This window comes from Phyllostomus hastatus, unplaced genomic scaffold (assembly GCF_019186645.2).
Source record: "Phyllostomus hastatus isolate PE091 unplaced genomic scaffold, TTU_PhHast_1.1 phas_contig_137, whole genome shotgun sequence".
NCBI lineage: Eukaryota > Metazoa > Chordata > Mammalia > Chiroptera > Phyllostomidae > Phyllostomus > Phyllostomus hastatus.
This window is the reverse complement of record NW_025333583.1, coordinates 20,636,016-20,658,635: the sequence shown is the minus strand read 5'-3', so window position 1 is coordinate 20,658,635 and position 22,620 is coordinate 20,636,016. Positions and strand designations below refer to the sequence as shown.

Below are 22,620 nucleotides of genomic sequence, written 5' to 3'. Positions count from 1 at the left end.
CAGTTCATGTTGCTTTTGGGTTAAGTGGACAACTACATACTCTTGTGTTGAAAGAAAATCTTAAAGACACAAGAACTGAATAATAAAAATCCCTTCTGTGTTTGTTTGTTTTTGAGAACCTTTGCTCATGGGAAATGAAGGGCAGTATCCCTTCACATTCATAGTCTGGGATTCAGGCTTGTGCCTTGGAGGAACTAGTGATTTTCCTCCATGTTATGGTGTGTGTCTGTATGTGAAGGAGATAAAAATATTGGAACTAATGCATTAGTGAAATAAATCAATAAAATAAAAACACAAACCAATTAAAGACACAAACCAAGGACATAAAGTCAGCATTTTCTGGAGCACTCAAAGGTGACTGAATCTTGGCAGAACAAAGACAGTATTGCATTCTGGGGAATTTCACTGAATAAAAAAGAAGAGTTAAAAAATACTTCTGAAGGGATAACCAAATAAAGAAATAGGACTATGCATGTGAGAAGATTTTAAGGAAAGACTTAACTTTTCCCCAGGTCCATTTTTCTGACCCTCAGATAAGGTCTTTCCAGCAGCCTATGCAGTACTCAACCATAGCAGTGGTTTTTTCGAGCGCTTGTAAGCAATTCAGAACTTGGGCCAGGCTCCTATGGATGAGAGGTGGGCTGCATTTCACCTACTTTGGTCCTTACAATGACTCAGATGTTAGAAGCAATTCTCTGGTAAATAATAAATAAGCCTCTTTAGAACTAAGAGCACATTGAAACTGCTGTGAACAATTAAGTTAAAGTTTTCCTACAGAAATGCAATGGTCTGGATGACAAAAATAACATACCTGAGAAATGCCTCAACACTAAAGAGTGGGCAAGAAAACAGACCAGGGAATTGAGTGATTGGTGTGTACACAGTGGTTGTTTTCATTAGCTTACACTAATTTGAATTAAATATCCTTCCCTCTAGTCCTTACATTCAGAACCCTCCCAGGGGCTTACAGCTTTTCCTTAGTAATCAACTAGAGCTTTGGATGATGCCTCCCAATTAAAGGGGAAAGTAGAAAAATAAGACACTTATTGACCAGCTTTGTGTAACTCTGGCAGGAAGTATTCTGTGTTAAAACACATCAAGAAATGTGTAAGTATGCAAATATGTATAAGGATAAGATGTTTAGAATTTCTTCCCCATTCAGAGAGAAGTTGCTAGGTAATTTCAGGAATGCTGTTGTCAATTGCTTAGGGAGCATCTTCCCCTTCCTCTCAGGACGAATGTGCACACCATATGTTACGGTTGCAGTGTGTGTGGACATTCTTGCGGTTTGTGATATGGAAAGACATGTTTCTATTTCTACAGAGGATGAACTAAACAAGTAAATCTTCCTGCTACTTTCCCATGAAAATCTGATAGTGGATTGAGGTGTGCCCATGATTTTCTATGAAGGAAAAAAAGTAATACTACATTTTCGTCTCTAAATGGAAAAAGCAAGCACCAAGTTTCTCTGTGATTTCATTAAAGCAAACAGTTCTCACATCTTATCCTGCCTTTCTGGTGAAGTCAAAACTGGTCTGGTTCTAGTGCCATTTTCCATAGCAGAAAACTCTCCTTGCCACTGTTTTATTTAAAAACCAAGCCTAAATCACAACCCGGTTTACACGCTGTCTTTAATCCACATAAAGAATTCTCACAGCCAACAAAGCAACTTATACATTAAAGGCTTTCCAAAGAAATAAGCCCAAATCACTGACAGAATTCTTACTAGCTGTTATTTCAAAATAAGTTTTGTTATCTATCTCAAACTAAATGGTTTCCAGTATTTCCCACATATTATCACAGCTGCAAATCCAAGATATTAAAGAGAGAAGTCAATTTAAACCTGTTCTTTACCATCTGTCTAAAGTTGCCTGATGAGAGTTACATTCACAGACACAGTGCTTTTGTGTGTGGATCACAATATAAACTCCTTTACATAAAGGCAATATGTTGCAAAATCGATGTTTCAAGACCACAGAGGAGACATCACAACTTGAGTCAAGCATTAAGAAGTTCATCATCCGAGTGTCCAATAGCATCTGGGTTTGAAAGTGGATCCATGTCTGCAAATAGCCTGAACCAGGCTGACATGTCTTGGTTACCATGGTTGGGAGCTATTAAAGGAAGCATACACACATTAATGAGTCTCAGATTTTTGAAATCACATTACTGTGCCGCTGTTATGATTTTAAAGTAAATGCTTGTTTTGAATCAAAAAAAGACAACAGACAAGAATAAACTATCAATTATATCTTCTTAAGGATAATTATGAAAAACAAATGCAGACACCAATACTTGGCTGAGGCTCCTATATCTAAGTGATTGCATGTTGCTCTGAGAAAAGACCTGATAAAAAGGCAAGCACTAGTGAAGCTTTCTGAGAATCACTAAGATAATTTATACAAGGCTCTCAGATGAGGTTCAAAATTCAAAGTAATCTTTGTTCTTACAAAGTAGGAACATTACATTGTAAACTTAGTACTTAAAGTATTTATTATAAAAGCAATGTTGAAATATTAACATAAGGGGAGAAAATCCCCCTAACCCTATCACATTAAAACACCCAGCAGTTTTTTTGGTTTACAGTTTTTTCATTTGTCTTTTCCATGAGCACTTGACAAATTTTTAATATTTTTTAAATTTATGTTTTCAATTATAGTTTACATACAATACTGTATTGCTTTCAGGTGTACAACATAGTGATTATACATTTATATAACTCATGAAGGGATCATCCCAATAAGTCTCATACCCATCTGACACCATACATAGTTACTACAATATTTCTGAATATACTCCCTACCTGTACTTTACATCCCTGTGACTTTTTATATGAGAAAGAGAAATTAAGAAAATCTCACTGACAATTGTATGAAAAGAATAAAATATCTGTGAATAAATTTAACCAAGAGGATAAAGGATCTATGGTGTGAAAACTATAAGACATTGAGGAAATAAATTGAAGTCACAAATAAATAGAAGGATATACCATGCACATGATTGGAAGTATTAATATTGTTTAGAAGTCCATACTACCCAAAGAAGTCTACTCATTCAATACAATTCCTATCAAAATACTAATGACATTCTTCTCAGAACTAGAATAACTCTAAAATGTATATGGAACCATAAAAGACCATGAATAGCCAAAGCAATTTTAAGAAAGAACAAAGTTTGAGGTATCATACACTGCTTCTAAATTATACTACAAAGCTATCATACTCAAAATGGTATGGTACTGTCACAAAAACAAATACAAATCTCAGTGGAACAGAACAGAGAGTCCAGAAATAAATCCTCCTTATATGGTAAACTAATATAAAACTAAGGAGATAAGAATATACAATGGAGTAACAACAGTCTCTTTAACAAACAGTTTGGGGAAACTAGACAGATTCATGTAAAAAAATCAAAACTGGACTGCTTTCTTATATGATATACAAAAATAAACTCAAAATGGGTTAAAGATTTAAATGTAAGGCCTGAAACCATAAAACTCCTACAAGAAAATATAGGTAGTAAATATTTTACATCAGTTTGAGTAATATTTTTTTGGATACGTCCTCTCAAACAAGGGAAACAAAGCAAAAATAAACATATGGGGCATCGTTAAACTAAATAGCTTCTGCCCAGTGAAGGAAACCACCAACAAAAAAAACACCTACTGAAGGGGAGAAGATATTCATCAATGATATGTCCAATAAGGGTTTGATATCCAAAATATACAAGGAACTCCTACAACTCAATAATAACAACAAAAAATAATCCGATTAAAAATGGATGGAGGACATGAAAAGACATTTCTCCAAAGAAGACACGTATGGATGGCCAACAGACATGAAAAGGTGCTCAAGATCACTAATGACCGGGAAATGCAAATCAAAACCACAAAGGGATCACCTTGTACCCGTCAGGATGGCTGTTCTCAAAAAGTCGGGAAACGTCCTGGAGAAGATGTGGAGAAAAGGGAACCTTTGTGCACTGTTGGAGTGGCTGCAAATGGGTGCGACCTCTGGGGAAAACAGTATTCCTGAAAAAGCTAAAAACAGATCTGCCATACGACTTAGCAATTCCACTTCTGGTAGTGATCCAAAAAAGACAATAACACTGATTCAAAAGTTACATGCCTGCCTATGTTCATTGCAGCATTATTTACAATAGTCAAGGTATGGAAGCAATGTAGGTGTCCATGGGTAAAGATGTTATTTAGATACACAAACACACACAATGGAATATTATGCAGCCATAAACAAGAATAAAATCTTCACATTTGTAACAATATAGATGGACCTAGAGGGTATTGTGCTGAGTGAAATAAGTCAGAGGAAGACAAATACAATATGGTTTCACCTGTATGTGGAATGTGAAGAAACATAACAAAAGAAAACAAAAACCACTCATAGAAACAGAGACCAACAGGATCCTAACCAGAAAGGAAGAGGTGGGTGGGTGGACAAGAAAAGATGAAGAGGAGTACAGTAAATAATACTGTGATAAGTTTGCATGGTAACAGATGGTCACTAGAATAAGTGGGGTGATGACACTGTAAGGTATAAAAATGTGAATCACTATATTGTACACCTGAAACTAATATATACCAACTGTACATAAATTAAAAATTTAATACAAATTAAATGCAAGAAATAATGAATACTTGATTTTAATCACATGGAGACCTCAGCTAAATTGAACTAAGAAGCATCTTAGTAAAAACAAGAAACAGTAGAACAGAGGGACTATATCCTATTAAAGAGTCCATATCCAAAACATTTTGTAAAGCTGCATAAATGCATCAGATTGAATAGCTAAAGAGATATGGCAAGTGAATACAATGTCTACCCCTAGACTTGCTGTACCCACAAGGAAAGTGCTGTAAATTTCCTAAAGTTTACAGTCACACCGTGATGGTGAAAGTGACTATACTTGTTCTCAGGAAACTACAGTATTCAGGGTTAAAGGGTCATGATGTATGTAACTTACCCTCAACAGGTTCAGAAATAACACTGACGCCTGCATAAAGCAAATGGGTAAAACACTATAATAGGTAAATCTGAGTAATGGGTATACAGATGTTTTCTGTGGTATTTTCATTTATGCACAATTTCTGTACATTTGAAATTCCAATTTTAAAAGTTTTTTAAAAACATCAGTGACTAAGATTAATATGTATGTAACGTTCTGCAAGACAGAGTGTGTCTATTTTCTATGTATACCCTGCATGGAAATTACAACATGGACCAGCTCTGCTGACAACAATATGGTAAGTACTCAGTACATTAGCAATTACTGTGTGCCAGGCCCCATGCTAGTGCGTGCAAGAATGCATTATTCGTCAGTAGGCATCTGGTAATCAGAGAGCATCTCCTATCCCCAGTGGTATTATCCCTTGTAAACAAACCTTAGCACAAAATATTAAAAGTTAAAGTACAGAATTTAGTTTACTAAGACAAGCTCACCAATTTCTATTCAATGCTTTCTATGGTAACGGATAGCCCGGTACAGCTTTCATTCCAATTCACTGCTTACAAAATATTTTTCTGGGTAGTATGAGGTGACTAAAATGATCCCTTTCTACATGTATCTGAATTTGACTGATTGCTAATACAATGGCAGAGAATATAAATAAATAACTTACATTTTGTTAATTTCTTTGGCCTCTGTGAAGGCACCGGTTTGTTATCAGTGTGTGGAAGAGGAAGTTCTAATCCCTCTTTGGAGGCCCAGCCTGTGGGGAGGGAAGTGACGAATTATCCACTGTTGATCAGACAGGAAGTAGCATCAAGTAGCACCACAGAAACAAGAGGAGGTAAAAAGATCTAACAAGTCTTCATACCAGGGTAAGATTCTACAGTATAAGAAGTATAAAACACTTACAATTTATATGCAACCATGTATTTCATTCAAATCTAAATTTAGTCCCAGCTAGAGTTAAATTAGACTTCCCTACATTTCTCAAAGTGGTTTTGAAATACAGCCATGCGCTGCATAATGACAATTTAATCAATGGCAGATCCCATATACAACAGTTGTCCCATAACATAAAGGAGCTGAAAAATTCATAGTCCCTAACAACATTGTAGCTGTTGTAATGCACCACGACATAGTGCGATGCATTACGTGTTGGTGGTGATGCTGGTGTAAACACACCTGCACTGCCAGGTGTATGAAAGTGCAGCACATACAATTACAGTAGTGGGCTTCACTGTCCGGGTTTGTGAAAGTACACTCTATGATGTTTGCACAATTACAGAGTCACCTAATGACACATTTCTCAGAACGTTTCCCCATCTTTAAGGGCCACATGACTGTAAATACACAGTTTTTTTTAACAATTGCTAAAGGACATGGTATAGAAAGAGAAGTCCTAAGGAGTCGGGAAGAGAGGAAACAGACCTGACAGAATCTTGAAACCAACAATTATGTTTATACCCTTGGACTCAGTAATCCTAGTCCTAGAAATATAAGGAAACAATTTAACTGAAGAAAAAAGTGCATGCATGATCATGTTTATCGCAGCATTATCTATTAAGTGAAAAAAATAGAAACAATAAGGAATGAAGCAGATTATCGTGGGTAAATGTGACAAAATACTATGTAGTAATTAAAAAATTCATAATGAATACTCTATTGGTAACACAGGGAAATGTTTGCTGTAATAGGAAGTTATCTATGCTTTAATTAAATCTCAGTACTGGAAAGGAAATTAGATTATCCTGTCTACTACCTTCCTTGTAGGAAGGAGATCATTTGAGGCCCAAGATCTTCTTTGGGATTCCTAGAACGTAAATCTTTGAACTCTCAAGGCAGCTCAGTCTCCTGGTCTACATCACAGGAGCAAAAGAAGTAAACCCAGCAGAAAGACAGTAGAGCACAAGAGTCCTGCACTAGGAGGCAGGAAGCCAGACGTTTGTCTTCTGGTGACCTTAGATTAAACAAGACACAAACACTGAGTATCAGCTGCCTCAGCTATTACATGGAAATACCCCGTCAGCCTGCAGTCAGGGGCCAGAACAAAAGTTCTGAGTGGTGAAAAAATATTGTTGATCCCTGGCCGGGTAGTAGCACAGTTGGTTAGAGATTCATCCTTCTATAACAGGCTGTGGGTTCAATCCCTAGTCAGGGAACACACAGGAGACAACCAATAAATGCACAGATGCGTGGAACAATGAACTAATGTTTCCCACTCTCTCCCTCCCCCTTCCACTTTCTCTCTCTCAATTCAATTAAACATTTTAAAAGAAATATTGTTGAGGTTGTATTGCCAGAAAGAGAAGAATCCAATGCTGGTAGGCATGTGGCAAATTAAGGAGAAAGACAGAAGGAGTTCACAGCAGAGAAGGAATCAATTTGCAAATATGTGTAACAATTGGGCCAATGATAAGCCATATGAAAATTATTGTTTTCTAAGTTTTTACAATAGCAAAACATTTGAATTATCCTAGAATACCTCTTTATCAAATGATACTGTCCCTTCTCACTTTTAGGCTGTGTAACAAACTCTTATGGAGTGATTGTCAACTGACATGTATTTATCGAGCTAACTTTCTGTTACAAAGATGAATCACCCACAGAGCATGCCCTTGAGATGCTCGCAGATTGCATAAAATATAATGATCCTGCAGATAAAGTATGAACATAAGTATTTCAATACAAAGTACAATGCATTAAGACACTGTTAGGTGCTATGAGGCTTTTTCTCAAGAGTTAAGACCTACTAGGGGATAAAGATAGAGATATCTTTTATCTCTATCTAAAGGCAAGATAAACTGCTTACAACCATGAAAACAAACCATGATGAGGCCAGAGGAGGGAGAAACCACGTCCATTTGGCAGGACTGAGGACGTCTTCAAAGGTTGGTTGTCATGGAGCACAGGCAGGTTTTATCCTGGAGCCCATGGTGCTTCATTTTTAAATCATGTAAGCATGGTGCTGACGTCAGAATCTGCTTCTGGGAGACAGAACTCTGGAGGATGCATGGAGGGTGTGGGAGGGCTCTAGCAGCAACCCAGGAAACCAAATGAGCCTCTAAGTGGCTTTGGTTGTGGAGGCAGAGGAGAGAAGTGGGAAATTTAAGACACGTTTTAGAAAGAGAATAGACAGGACTTAACAACCAATATGGAAGTGGGGAGCAAAATGACTGCCGAGGTGCTGAGCTGAACACATGGTGGTACAACAGTAGGTGAAGAGAGGGCATCCTCGATGTATAAACAAAGCAGGCGACCCTTTCCTCAGGAAGATGGCCTGCCCCCAGCTTTCTGCCGCCGTTCCCACCTCTGCAGCTGCCATAGAACCAGCCTCCAGGGCTGTTCCCTGTTTCCTCATCAACTCTGAACCCCCAGAAGGAAAACCCCAAATTTTGCCAGGTGGATGAATCTGCCTGCCTGCCCTCTGTAGGGGTAACCTAGCAAGTCAAGAGTTTCAGACAAAACACTGATTTTCTGTGTAGAGAAGATACCTGGAAAAGTCAATGAAGAAAATGTGGGGGTTAGTGGAGGTGGAAAGAAAGCAGCCTTTGTTTCACTCTCAGACTCAGTGTTCTTTTCCCAGTTGACTGGTGTGACTACAGATTTTACCTAGTAGCACCGAAGATAAGTAAAATCAAGTCTTCTTCATTTTAGCATCCACATGTATAATGTCTTGTTTCACAAAGACAGAATAAGGCATGGGTGTCCAAACATTTCATAGACACTTACTGTTGAAAGCTCCAGCGGCATGAAGGCCAAGGTCAAAGAGGTGTGAAGGAAGGAATCGCGCAGATTGAGCAAGAGGCTCAGACCCCACAGAAGGCTCCTGGGGCCTCAGACTGGCATTGAGTCTCCCCACGGCAGTCTGGCGTTCTCCAGTGACTTCACTAGTACTTGAAAAAGCAGGACTCAGGAGATTGTTCAGAAATGAGAATTCCTTCTCAAAGTCATCTTCCAATGAATCTACAGGTACATCTTTTGCAACTGTTGAGTGAAAGTAAAAACAGGGTGGCTTTTTTCTTTTTGAAGAAATGAAAGTAGGATATAGGGCAAATCAAATTTGTTTCACTGCTCTGATATTTTATTAACATAATTTTCAATAAGCAAAGTAATTGAAAGTTTATGTGAAAATTATTTCTAATTAGATAGGCTATGGATCACAATGGCCTCATTTCACAATGAATACAAAATGGTTATGAATATCTACATACAAAATAATTAAACAACTGCCTATGTAAGACAGACTACAGGAGATGGAAGGAGAAATACAAATTAATAATGGGAGACTTTAATATTTCACTCAGTAAAAAACACTCCAAGGGGAGAAAAGAAATAAAACATCTCAATAGCATAATCAATAAGGTAGTTGTTTTGAATATATACAAACCCTAATAGAAAATATATCTTCTCAAGCATACATTGAACATTCATAAAAATTAGTTATACTAAGGCACAAAAAATCAGTGAATTTCTCAAAGTATAAATATTACAAACAACATGCTCTGATTACAATGCACTGAAAAGAAATCATTTAAAAAATAAAAAGGCCCTTCCACCTGCAGATTTTAATACTTTCTATTAATTCTTATCTGAAAAGGAAGTGGAATTTTTGAAAAATAATGATAATGAAGACATTTCATATTACAGGGTAAGACAAAAGTAGGTTTACAGTTCATATGGAAAATAAAACAATAAATAATAATACAAGAATAAACTCTCATGTACTCACCATTGTAAACCACTTTTGCCCTACCCTGTATGATCCATCAGATACTTAAATATCAATTAACAGAGGAAAAATCATGACCCTATGTAGGGAACTGTTTCGCATGGCGGGGAAATGTAGCTCAGCCTCCACATGGAAAACCAGTGGGGAGCCAGTCAGCACACAGGACCATGCCCACAGAGAGGTTTTCCCGTGGGGAATCAGGCCTGCGTTGTACCTAGACTGCTACGAGATTTTCTTTTGCTAAAACTCCCTCACCCTGAATTGAGGCAGCAAGTGCTTACTGTGACTTCCTAAAGTCTGTGCTAAACCTCTCAAGTATGGAGTGTGGCCTGTTTAACCACTTTTCCCCTTGATCTGTAACATCCTTCTCTTTGAAGTAATTAGCAACATTCTTTCTTCTGTTATCTGTAAAAGGTAATCGCCTACAGCGAACCTGTGCATAGTAAATGAGGGCCATGCTTGTTGTAATGTACCCAGAAAAGCAATAAAAGCCTGTCTGGGCAGAGGTTGGGGCCCTCTTGCCCTGTCCCTCCCAGAGAGTGGCCATGCTGTCCCTTTTTCTCCACAGGACTTCTGTAGTCCGTGTGTATTTGTCTAGCAACCACAGCACATGGACCCTGCCGGCCAGGATCCGCACCAACCCTAAACACCTTTGCTAAATAAAAGTAAAAGAGGGGCTTCTAGCAGGATAGAGTGAGGAGGTCTACGGACCTGAATACCAGTTTTTAAATAGCTGGTGGAAATTATTTTAAAAACACCCATTTAAATTATCTTTAAATTATTCTAAGAGCACACATCAAAGGAAAGAAACATTGATTCAAGAAAGTCAGTTAAAATTCGGTAAGAACGAGAGACTGGTATTTGAACTAAGAACCACTCTCTTCCTTCCAACTCCCAATTCGGTAATTCCAGTCCAGCCTGGTGCAGCCAAAAACCAGGGCTCTGTCTCTCCCCAGCTCTGTGTCTAGAGTTTTCTTCCCAGGAGGAGCAGGAGGAGGTCAGCATTTCATATTCTTCCCCGAGTTACCTTTGCCAAGGCAAAGCCCTGGGGAGTGCAGACAAGAGGTGGAAGCTCCCATTTGCCACTGAGATGCCCAGACTCCAGATGGAGACCCTGATTTGGCTTTCTGAGCACATGGGGGCCCTTATCACTTGACTTTGTTCATAAGGTGGTAGTTTCACCCAGCAGGAGGCAAACCAAAAAGCCCTGAGACTACTGTCACCCTTCTCACTGCAGCTCCTAGAGAAAGGATGTCACTCAGAGAAAAACACTGTTGCTAGCCCCATATCAGCCACTACTAAGGGGTTTTGCCTGAAGAGAGAAACAAACTACCAACTAGCTCCTAATCTTTTCCCAAAGGAACTGACTGCATTTTAGCTGAGTTTGAAGAAATTCAAGCTTAAGGATGCTCTCAGAAAGTGGTGAAAGGCAACTGAGAGAAGATTGCTAGATTCTTTGGACAGTGAATTAGATTTATAGTAGCCAACTAGTTTTCCTGAAAGAACCAGCGAAAAAGCCAGCAAGGAAGAGCCTGCCTAGGATAAGAACAAATCTCAAACACTGACCTTGGGAACTTTCCTTTCAAAGGAGCCCAATTATGGTTAGTTTTGTCTGTAGAACAATCTAAGGTTCAGGGCATTCTTGAAAACAATAGAGCAAACAGCTAAAAATTAGTGGAGTTTAACAGCTGGGTGGAATCAGGGAAAGAGAGAGTCAGAATGAGCCCTTTCAAAACCACTGTCATGCCAAGGTAACTGGGTATAAACCCAGCCTGCAACCCATGAGGAGTTCCACTATTGGAGGAACAGATCCACTGAAACAATACAGCTGGTCACTAAGCAAATAATAATAACAAGCCTGAGAGGGGAGGACTAGTAGCTGAAGTTGCTAAAATATATTATCTAACATGTCCAGTTTCCAACAAGAAATAAAAGGCATGCAAAAAAAAAAAAGTATGACCCATACAATAGCAAGAAGGCACACAACAGAATCTGCCTGTGAGAGTGACCAAATGTCAGATTCAACAGAGCTTTCAAAGTTGTCCTTGTAAACATTTCAAAGAACTAAAGGAAAGTAAGGAGGTGAGGTGACAGATGTATTAATTAACTAGATGGGGAGACTTTTCACAATGCATATGTATATCATAGCCACACAATGTATTACTTTGAGTACCTTACAATTTTATTTATCAATTACATCAATAAAGCTGGAAAAAATTCAAAAAAGGAATATTTTAAAAAACATATAAGGTATTATGACAATGTTGCATCAAACAGAGAATATCAATAAAGAGTTAGAGATCACAAAAAAGAATCAAATAGAAATACTGAAATTGAAAAGTACAATAACTGAAATGACAAATCCACTACAGAGGATCAACAATAGATCCTAACTAGCATGAAAAAGAATGAGCTAACTTCAAGATAGACTGTAGAGATTAGCAATCCAAAAACAGAGAGGAGAAAAAAGAATAAAGGGAAATGAACAGACCCTGAGAGGAATGGTGGGCCAACATCAAAGGCACCAGTGTACACTGCCCTGGCCAGGTGGTTCAGTTCGTTGGAGCATTGTTCTGTATGCCAAAGGGTTGCAGGTTTGCTTCCCAGTCAGAGCACATACCTAGGTTGTGGGTTCAATCCCCCATCAGGGCATGTACAGGAGGCAACCAAGGGATGTTTCTCTCTCACTTTGATTTCTCTCTCTCTCCCCCACCCCAACACTCTCCCTAAAATCAATAAACATATCCTTAGGTGAGAATTAGAAAAAAAGTACCAATATACACATAACGAGTCTCAAATGTATGGGAGGGGGGCTTTGAAGAATTAAGAGACAAAATGTCCCAACTTTGTTGAAAACATCAACCTACTCATCCAACAGGTTTAACAAAACCCAAGTAGAATCAATACAAAGAGACCCTTATGTAGATATATCACAGACAAACTACTGAAACCCAAAGGTAAAATCCCCACATTCATGGATTGGAAGGACCAATATTGTCCACATGGTAATTAACTCCAAAGTGATGTATGAATTCATCACATCACTTTTTTGTAGTAATTGACAAATTGACTAAAAAATTTATACAGAAATGCAATGGGATTAGAATAGCAAAATAATTTTTGAAAAAAGAACAGTGTTGCATACTTACACTATCTAATTTCAAAATTTATTATAAAGCCATGGTAATTAAAACAGTATGGAACAGAATTCAAAATACAGAAATACACCCTTACATTTTTTGGTCACTTGATTTCAACAAAAATGCCAGGAAAATTCAATGGAGAGAGGAGAATCTTTTAAACAGATGATGCTGGGACAACTTGGTATACATATGCAACATACAAAAACAAAAAACCTGAGATAACTCACATCACATACAACAATTAACTCAAAAAGATCATAGTCCTACATGTAAGAACTAAACTTACAATATTACTAGAAGAAAACTTGGGAGAAGAATTTTTGTGACCTTGGGTTAGGCAAAGTTCTTACATATGACACCAAAAACAAAAAAAAATCCAGAAAAAATGGTAAATTATACTTCATAAAATTTTTAAACTGTTTAATGGACATACAATGAAAAATGTTACTGAGATACATGGTGGTAATAGTTGTACAACATTAGGACTGTATTGAATGCCATTAAACAGTACCCTTAAAAATGGTTAAGATGGTAAATACTATGTGTATTTTACTCTAGCAAAAAATTGGAGGGGGCAATTGGAGGGAGCAATAATGAACTATTGCTATATACAACAACATTGAATGGACGTTTTTTCTGAGATCGGTCAAAGGGAACAAAGAAGTTCTGGGCTAACGTACAGCATGGTAACTGCTAGTTAACAACACTGTGCTGTGTACTTGACAGTGGCTAAGACAGTCAATCCTAAATGTTCTTACCCCACAAATAAATGTAGTAACTATGAGAGGTGAGGGGTGGGTTACCTAATTTTACTGTGATAATCATTTTGCCATACACACACACATATATAAAATCATCACATTGTATTTCTTAAATTTACACAGTGTTATATGCCAATTATAACTTCAAAAGGTGGAAAAAATAAAAGTAACTCAAGTGTTTGTACAGAAGAGACAGAATGTGACTTAAGGGGAAGAGGTTTCAGGGACTGGGTGAATAAGGTGAAGGGATTAAGAAGTTTAAATAGGTAGCTACAAAGTAAGCAAGAGGATGAAAAGTACAGCATAGGAAACCATCAATAATATCAAGCTGTGAATGGTACCAGGAGGGCACTGGAAATATCAGGAGCAGGGAACACTTTGTAAAGATATGACTGTCTCACCACTATGCTATACACCTGAAACTAATACAAAATAATACTGAATGTGAACTGAAAAAATGACCTTTAAAAAAATTGAATAGATATTAACATAATCTCTTTTTTAAAGCTGTGACAAACTTTTGACATGTAAAATGTGATAATTTCACATTTTAATGAATTCAAAATCTTACCTGATTCACTTCCCAAGCTTACTTCTTCGTCTGACAAAACTAACCTGAAGTAAAAACCAAAACAAAAGTGCAAAGATTTTGGTTAAAATACATTTGGGACTTATATTCCTCAGTTTTCTATATATTTTTAAAAAATTTTTAAACCAGTTGCCCAGTAGATCTCTTAAAATCTGCCTTAGACGCATTCTGCTTCTTCTCTAGATCTACACGGTCTATGAACATAATCCTCACCCTTTATTCAGTTAGTAAAAACCTACTGAATGTTGGCAAAGCACCAGATCCCATGTTCAGCTTCGCAGGCACAATGCTAGCTCTACATTACAGGGAACCTCTATCACCAAAGCTGTTGAGTGATATTTGCAGAGAAGATGCAACTCTTTCCAAATACACAATGATATCCAGGAGTTCTATAATATGATACATAACTTTTGCCTGCTTATTAAAATATTTTCAATCAATACTAATTTTGAATATTTATATCATCCATCTAGTATAAAGTTAAAAAGTCAAACATAGATGCCCAAAGATGCCCTGGCCGGGTTAGTTCAGTTGGTTAGAGCATCGCCCCCTATATGGATTGCAGGTTCCATCTCCAGTCAGGGCACACACAAGAATCAACCAATGAACGCATACATAAGGGGAACAACCAATCAATGCTTCTCTATCTCTCTCCCTTCTCTCTAAAATCAATCAGTTAAAAAAAAAAGAAAAAAAATGAGTCAAAGATATTGAACACAGATTTAGTTATTATCCCTGGAATTTAGCCTCAAAATTCTAGCATTGAAGGTTGTTTTTAATGTTTTTTTAATAAAGCAAAGCAATATTTATTTGCAAATACAAAAATAGGCCTAAAGAGCAAATACATACTTAGGACTTCAGAGTGAAATTTCCGATGACAGTATGCATGCATGGTTCTTTAAGCAACTTGGGTGGAAGTGAAGGTGAAGTGCTTTGGAATCTGTTAATTCAAAAGCTAGCTCTCATCATGCCAGAGATACATGAGAGGATTTTGAATAAAAATTTCATAAAATGTGATCATGGAAAAAATTACTAAATTAACATATTTAAAGTAATGATTTCAAATATCAATGTAAAACTAAGTTTAATTTATAACTATACATTTGATTATTTAACCTGCATCCTAAAACATTTATATATGCAAGTTAGACAAAAAAAATGTGTTTGAATTTCCCCACAGAGAAAAGAAATGTTTATATTGCAGATCCCCTTCAACTCCATAATATACAGTTTATAATTGAACCTTATTTCTGGGTTCGTTGTTATACTCAGTGCAATCTGGTTAAAATGAGACATAAGTGGCAGCTCGGAAAGGAAAACAAAGGTGAGCTGTAATAAAAGGGAAACAGGCAACATGAAGGATGTGTACAGCAAGAGCCTCCGCTCTCAGGTGGCCAGGCCTAGGCCCAACTGTGGTGTTTTGAAGATTGATTTTCAATCGCTTCTGTCCTCAAAGCTGCTGGCACCTGTCTGTTTCTTTTTCAAGCTGCCCCTTCTGGGATTCGCTACATAGGGACTCTGAGCTACAGAAGCTAGCTCTCCTCCTAAGCTACAGAATTTGGTGTTATCACCCTAATCTGTTCTGCACTCTGGTCATTGACTTTGCCTGCCGTGTTAAAAATGGGAGGGAAAAAAATAACACTTCAAAACAAATTTTTAATGTTAATTGGAAAAATGACAAAAATAAATATTCATTAAGCCAGAGAAGATGCAACTCTTTCCAAATACACAATGATATCCAGGAATTCTATAATATGATACATAACTTTTGCCCGCTTACTTATTGAGATTTTCAGTGAGTGAATTGTTTTCTATTTGCTGTTCTTTGTGGTCTTCAGTAAGCTTGCTTGAAGTGTCTTGTAGTTGCTAAGGATAAGACATTCAATGTTAAGGAGTTGAAAAGAATCTGCTCCTCTCTTTGTGCAAACAAAATGAGAATAAAAGTTCTAAAGAACAGTATGAAGTAGGAATAGTTCTGAAGTGGACAGTGAAGTGTATGCTACTGTCGTTTGAACTCAGCCCTGGGTCCTTGGAAACCACACACACTGTAACGTGGGCTAGCCACAGAGTTTACAACTTTGTTGTATGCCAAAGACTTACTGTGTGGTTCTAGCCTGTACTGCAATGCTATAAAAACAGCTTGAGATTTTCAACTTCAATTCTGAGCAGAAATTGGATATTGAATTTAGCTAAATACATAGTATGCTATCCTGTGAAGTATTAATATACAAAAATTGAAAAATGAAACATATACAGAACAAAAACCAAAAACACTAATTCAAGGATAACTATTAGACTGCAATATGCTACGTCAGAACATGACTTAAAAATACATACTAATGTCCCGGCTAGTGTTGCTCAGTGTATTGAGTGCTGGCCTGTGAACCAAAAGGTCGCCAATTCTATTTCTAGTCAGGCTACATGCTGGGTTGTGGGCCAGGTCCCCAGCTGGGGGCGTGGGAGAGGCAACCGATTGATGTGTCTCTCACACATCCATGTTTCTTTCCCTCTCTTTCTCCTTCTCTTCCCATCTCTCTAAAAATTAATAAATAAAATCATTAAAATAATCTATACTAAACCTCAGGAATGTACAGTTGCAAGATATAATCCATCACAGATACCACATCTAGCTTAAACAAATCCAGCAACATTTTCAAGGTCTACTGAAAATAAGGCAGAATGATACCTTCTGCCTTATAGGTACCTTCTGCCAAAGGTACTGAAACCTCACATTCTAGAACGGTTACCACAGTGCCACTCTGCAGAATAAGCCATATGCAAAAAAGGTGCACGGGAAGATATACAAATGTTGAAATCATTATAATCATAGGTGGAGAGTACCTATTATGTGTAGGTGTTACAGAAAGAGCTAATATAATGCAGCAGTCTCGTCAGCTGCAATCACACATACATGATGACCAAATTGGTATAATTTTTGTATCATGAATCACATCTAAGACATAAGTGTGAAAGTAAAGCAAGGAAATTTTTCTTTAACTTCTAAAACTTTCGTGTAAGTAGTATGGTCATTTATTTAAATACATGACCACTTTGCATCACCTGTTCTTCCTCAGGTTTTCCTTTCCATAACGTTTTATCTCTTTTGCACTTTAATTTTCTTTTCACATTCTCCCCCTGTAATTAGCCCCCTACTATTATCTTGAGCCCATCAGCAATATTCCCACACATTTTTCTTAGTGTTGCTGATAGCATTTGGAATCGGGAAAGTGCAGAAAAATGGCTAAAGGACTGCAGATTCTTAGCTGAAGGAGTGTAAAAAAAATTCCCAATGTTTTGTAAATTTGACATTAGGCTTAGCTAAAAAGAATTTCAATGTTATTACCCAAATGAAGTGCAACATAGATCTAACAAGGTAACATGGACAGGAATGTACCTTGAGGGCCACAAAGTCACACGGATGGGCGCCACCATAGGCCCCGTGGATTTGGGACATCATTCGAGCCGTCTTCTCCCAGAATCCAAGCAGTGTTCTCTGCAGAAAAAGGAACGGTGACATGACAGTGCTGCTTCCTCCCCACGATGTTTTCAGAGCTATATTTCGTCCCTAGCGTAGCAGGCGAATAGCTGCCACATAATAATCAGGAACTAAAATCAATTTCCAAGTTAGGGAAACCGGAAAGTGCTGGAAATAGTAGCTCTGCCTAAGACTTGGCTCCTGTGTCTGCATGCACGTGCGCTCTCTGCAAACAGTCCTGGGAGGTGCACTGGAGCCAGCTGCAGAGGAACCGCAGCCGAGAGAATGACACCGGTGGATCAGGATGCCTTCTGAGGAATCCGAGAGCAATGTTAAAAATCACAAGAATACCATATTTGAATTAGGAGTATGTGTAGATCTTTATTTTGGTGGGTATATATAGTCTTATATTAATAGGAGAAAGGTAATATGTGCCACTAAATTTGGTCTTTCATTTAGGGTTCAAGAAACCCTTACCCAAAAATGTGTTCTCAAGCTAATTCAATTAATGGAACAGTTCCCTTGCTGCTTAAAGGTTCCTGTTTAAGGTGAGGGGGATAAATGGAGAGAATAAAGGAGAACTGAACTAACAGCTATCAAGTGCATCCTTTCTTGATTCTTGAATTCCACAGTGTTGAAATGAATTAGGTAGATTTTCTAGAAGCAGCAGTGAATGCCCATCTCCTTTAGTTTATTATTCTTATGTAAATGCAGTTTATTTTCCTATTTTACCATTCACAAATACATGTTAAAATCAGTACCTGCTACTTATTAATATATACCTTATTCACTGTATGCTATTTACGTGTAATTTGGGGTACTAATATAAGTACAAGTGAGACTTTTGAGGTTGAAGTGATATGGATGGCAACCTTGGCAGAATTAAAAAACAAACAAACAAACAAAACCCCCATAGCCTAGAATTAGAAAATGTAGGTTTTTAAGCCCAACATTGCCATTTACTTTAATTCTCTTAGGTTTCACTTTCCTCATCCATAAAATGACAGAAAATATTAAAAATGTTGGGGGCCACAGCATCTTTGCCTCAAATGAAATTATATGGAGGAGTTCAAAGTGGAGTAGCTGTAGGTAAACCAGGGCTCTGGGCCTTACATCCTGCCTCCTCAATATCTCCTCCTCAGCCCTAGACGGTCTCTAGGTCTCTCTTTCCTAGGACACCAAAGAGAATATTGTGAGGCTACTGGAGTAGATGGTCCCCAAGATCTTTTACAGTCTAGAATTCTATAATTTTCTGATTGTCATACCTTCAGTAAGTCAATTTTAGCAAATCAAAGGAATCTGATCAATTATACATTTTTATATGATTTAGACTACTTTTAAAAAGGAATCTCACCACTCATCTTTACTGCAAGGACATGCTGACTATGAAGGGGGGTACCTGGTAGGTAGTGAGAGAATGAGATAACATATTGCAGCGACTAGCTCCAAGCAAGTCTACTTTCTGACAAACATCCATCTTCAACTTGTCAAAAGAAGCTTTGCTATTTCTCACTTGGATCTGTACCTGCAACCACAAAAATGTCACACATTATGAATGTATCATAAAGATCCATGACACATATTTTCAGACACATGATTGTAATAAAGAAGACTAACTCCCTTCCCTGGTATTATTATTTCATGATTAATGGTGAAGATTTTGGCTATTTTTAGTAATTATATGAGACTCTTTCCAGGTATCTTTATGCTGAGAAACTATGCAATGAGAGATGAAAAGTATATAGTTAAGAAGAAAAAACAACACAGATTCCAAATAAAAAGTAACACCTAAAACTACTGATGAATAATAATTAGGTAAGAGTAGAAGGAGAAGGGGGCACATTTTCCAAAAAGTGTGACAACCTTTTGTACTTCAACCAAAGTGTTACTGGTAGACTGCCTGGAGTGCAAGGGACTCTTTGCCCATTGGCAGATGGCAGCAGGGGGAGGTCCTTACATGGAGCAAAAAGCTAGATAGGAAGAGCCCTCCCTACATCCTTCCAGTACCAGATTCAGATAGGACCAGGGGAAGGTAGGCACATGTATAACCGAAGTCAAAATGGCGTGGTGGAGGTGCTGGACCAAAGAGGCCTGTTATCTAGCCTGGAGAAAGAAGGGATTGGTTGGGAGATGGACCCACCCGAAGAGCACTAATGCACCTAGTCTGTGCCACACCCAAACTAATATAATCCCAGGGGAACAAAGAAACTAGCTCTGGATCATGGCTCACTTCCTTGTAACCTGCACCTGCTAGTGCATTCACCTGTTCTCTCCAAGGGCCACTTGGCCTCAGCAGAGTCTCTCTCTCTCTTTCTTGCGCACTTGGTGATGCGCTGACCTGTGCATTTGTGCACTCTCGCAGGAGTACATGGCTTTGTGGCCTTAGTGACTCTTGGCCCACACACAGGCTCTAAGAGGGAGCCTGAAATGAATAGCAGCTGGAAACAAGCTAAGCTCTGGATGGGGACTAGGACCACTTAGCAGCCACCTGTAGGCTCCAAAGGACTGTATTTTAAATTGGAACAGGAGCTCTGGACACCAGTTTTTGTCTTGGCCTTGCTGAGGAGATGCGCTTTGAGATAGGAGCCTGCCATTGTCCCAGATCATGCAGCATCCGAATAAAACCTCTTTCCTTTTATTCATCAGCATCTGCTTCATGAGTTTGGCTTTTGTGGTGACACACAGCTGTATACCCATTTTTGTTTGGTTACAAAAGATCTCCAAGCAGTCAAGAATTTATAATATAACATTTTCTCAAAAACAGTCTGCTCTAACCTGGCTGGATGGCTCAGCTGGTTGGGGCATTGTCCCATACACCAAAAGGGTGCAGGTTTGATTCCCAGTCACAGCACATACCTAGGATGCAGGTTCAGTCCCAGTCAGGGAGCATACAGGAGGCAACCCATCAGTGTTTCTCACATCAATGTCTGTCTGTCTGTCTCTCTCTGTCTGTCTGTCTCTCTCTCCTCTCCCCCACCTCCCCCAATGCCCTCTCTCTTTCTTCCTCTCCCTCTAAAATCAATAAACACATCCTTGGGTGAATATTTTTTAAAAATAGTCTAATCTTAATTAAGTTATTCTGTAGAAGTTCAACAGGTTTGTGCATCAAGAAAAGGAGAAGGATGTATTGTCGTACTTTTCTGAACTTTTCCATTTGCTTTAAGGTGTCTGGGTCCAGTTCTTGGGACACATCTTTCATCCACAGCAGAGCTCCTCTGTACTCTGTGCGCGCCTGCTCCATCCGATTGACCGTCATCAAGGTATCAGAGACTGCCCTGTGACTGAATGTTGTTACTTCTTGCGTAAGTCGAGACAGCGGAGTATACAGGGCCAGTCTAATGGCAGAGAGGTAAAACTCAGAGAGATGTACATCTCATTAAAAAACAAAACAAAGCAAAGATTTAAAACAACCATAAAGCATATCTGCTGTCAAGATAAGTCTATAAATAGGAAATTATTAAGATGCCTCAGAGCTTTAGAAAGCAAGTAAGAATCATACAGACAACTTCCAATTGTTAATAAAGATGTGTCTGTATCTTCCCCTTTTCTTATTTTAGAAAATATATTATTTTTGCAACATTTTGGATGTTAATCCACATATTAATTACTTGTCAAGTAAATGTGCCATTTAAAAAAGAGTTCCATGGGTAAAAGAGATCCTGTATTTATAAAGCATTACCCTATAAATAGAAAGCCTTTTATTTGACAAATTTAGGAAAAGCCTGGGTATAGAAAAGCAGATGAAATACTAGAAGAAATAATGAGGATCAAATTCTTAGCAGCTGAGGACGAGAACAAAAAAACAGAGTTAGGAAACACCAGTTCGACTCAGTTCCTCTGGGCAGCTTCTGACTAAGGGTCTTGTATTGAGTGTCCCACCGCCTTAAAGGTGGACTTTGGCATTGATGTGGGGGTTCAGAAGAAAACTACTTCTGTTATCAATGATCATTACAGGTCTGATAAGGCCTATCTTTATTTTTCTTTGAAAATGAAAATATTTTTGGTTGTATTTAATAATTGTAGGAAATTCTTTGCAGCAGGTATCTTTAAGATAAAAAAACTGCAAAATGATAAAGGCAAAGTATGTAATTAAGAAGAAAAATTTCCTTTGCTGAAAAAGTTCTAATGTACTCATAGTACAATACAGTAGTCAAAAAAGTGAAAAATATATACCTATATATATTCAAATTGTAGCTATGCTATGCCTCTGTTACATTAAACTCCTTAACAAATTCAAACATAGGCCTCAGATACATTTCTAGGAATTAAGCAACTAAAATGGTCAATTTTTAAATAATTATTTAAAATACAAAATAAATGAGTTAGTCATCAAAACAATTACATACTGCAATATATTTCTCTTTTAACCCTCTACTGGAATGATACACTTGGGTGCATATATCGAAACTGTCATGTTGACTACAAACTTAAGAAGGATGCAAAGCCAGGGAAACCTTTGCTTGGCTGAGGAGCAGAGTGCCTTGCCAGTGGCAGCCATCATTTTGCCAGCTTGTGATGTATCTCGTTCTGCTTGAAGCTTTAAAAAGATCCCTAGTTCATTTTCTTCCTCTGATATAACTAGGAAAAAATTACAGTACAGTTGTTTCATTTTTATCATTTCTTTAAAACACACATATAAGTAAAATTCTTACAGAAACAATTATCTATATGCAAGAATTACTGGAGGATGGTGGGGTGGGAAGAAGACATTTTCAAAATGCAATTTCTGAGCTCAATCTCCAAAGATTCTGATTTTTTAGTTCAGAGGATCTGTTTTTATTTTTTATTTATTTATTTACATTTATTTTTAATGTATTTTATTGATTATGCTATTACAGTTGTCCCAATTTCCCCCCTTTATTCCCCCCTACCCTGCACACCCCTCCCAACCACATTCTCCCACCTTAGTTCATGTCTGTGGGTTGTACATATACATTATTTGGCTTCTACATTTCCTA

At 37.8% G+C, this 22,620-nt stretch overlaps 1 protein-coding gene across 2 annotated transcripts in view; it reads right to left on the bottom strand.

The window, feature by feature from the left end:
* Positions 1 to 684: 684 nt before the first annotated feature.
* The window catches only part of ICA1L (islet cell autoantigen 1 like), a 45,548-nt gene continuing 23,612 nt past the window's right edge, over positions 685 to 22,620 (bottom strand). For both annotated transcript variants that reach the window (XM_045854668.1, XM_045854677.1), the window contains 9 exons: positions 22,117 to 22,240; positions 20,799 to 20,997; positions 19,062 to 19,187; positions 17,582 to 17,680; positions 15,968 to 16,053; positions 14,170 to 14,213; positions 8,695 to 8,949; positions 5,636 to 5,725; positions 685 to 2,114 (listed from right to left, as the gene is read on the bottom strand). In XM_045854668.1, the coding sequence (XP_045710624.1) occupies positions 1,999 to 2,114; positions 5,636 to 5,725; positions 8,695 to 8,949; positions 14,170 to 14,213; positions 15,968 to 16,053; positions 17,582 to 17,680; positions 19,062 to 19,187; positions 20,799 to 20,997; positions 22,117 to 22,240 (1,139 nt within the window). In that variant the 3' untranslated portion in view covers positions 685 to 1,998. The remainder of the gene's footprint in view (positions 2,115 to 5,635; positions 5,726 to 8,694; positions 8,950 to 14,169; positions 14,214 to 15,967; positions 16,054 to 17,581; positions 17,681 to 19,061; positions 19,188 to 20,798; positions 20,998 to 22,116; positions 22,241 to 22,620) is intronic.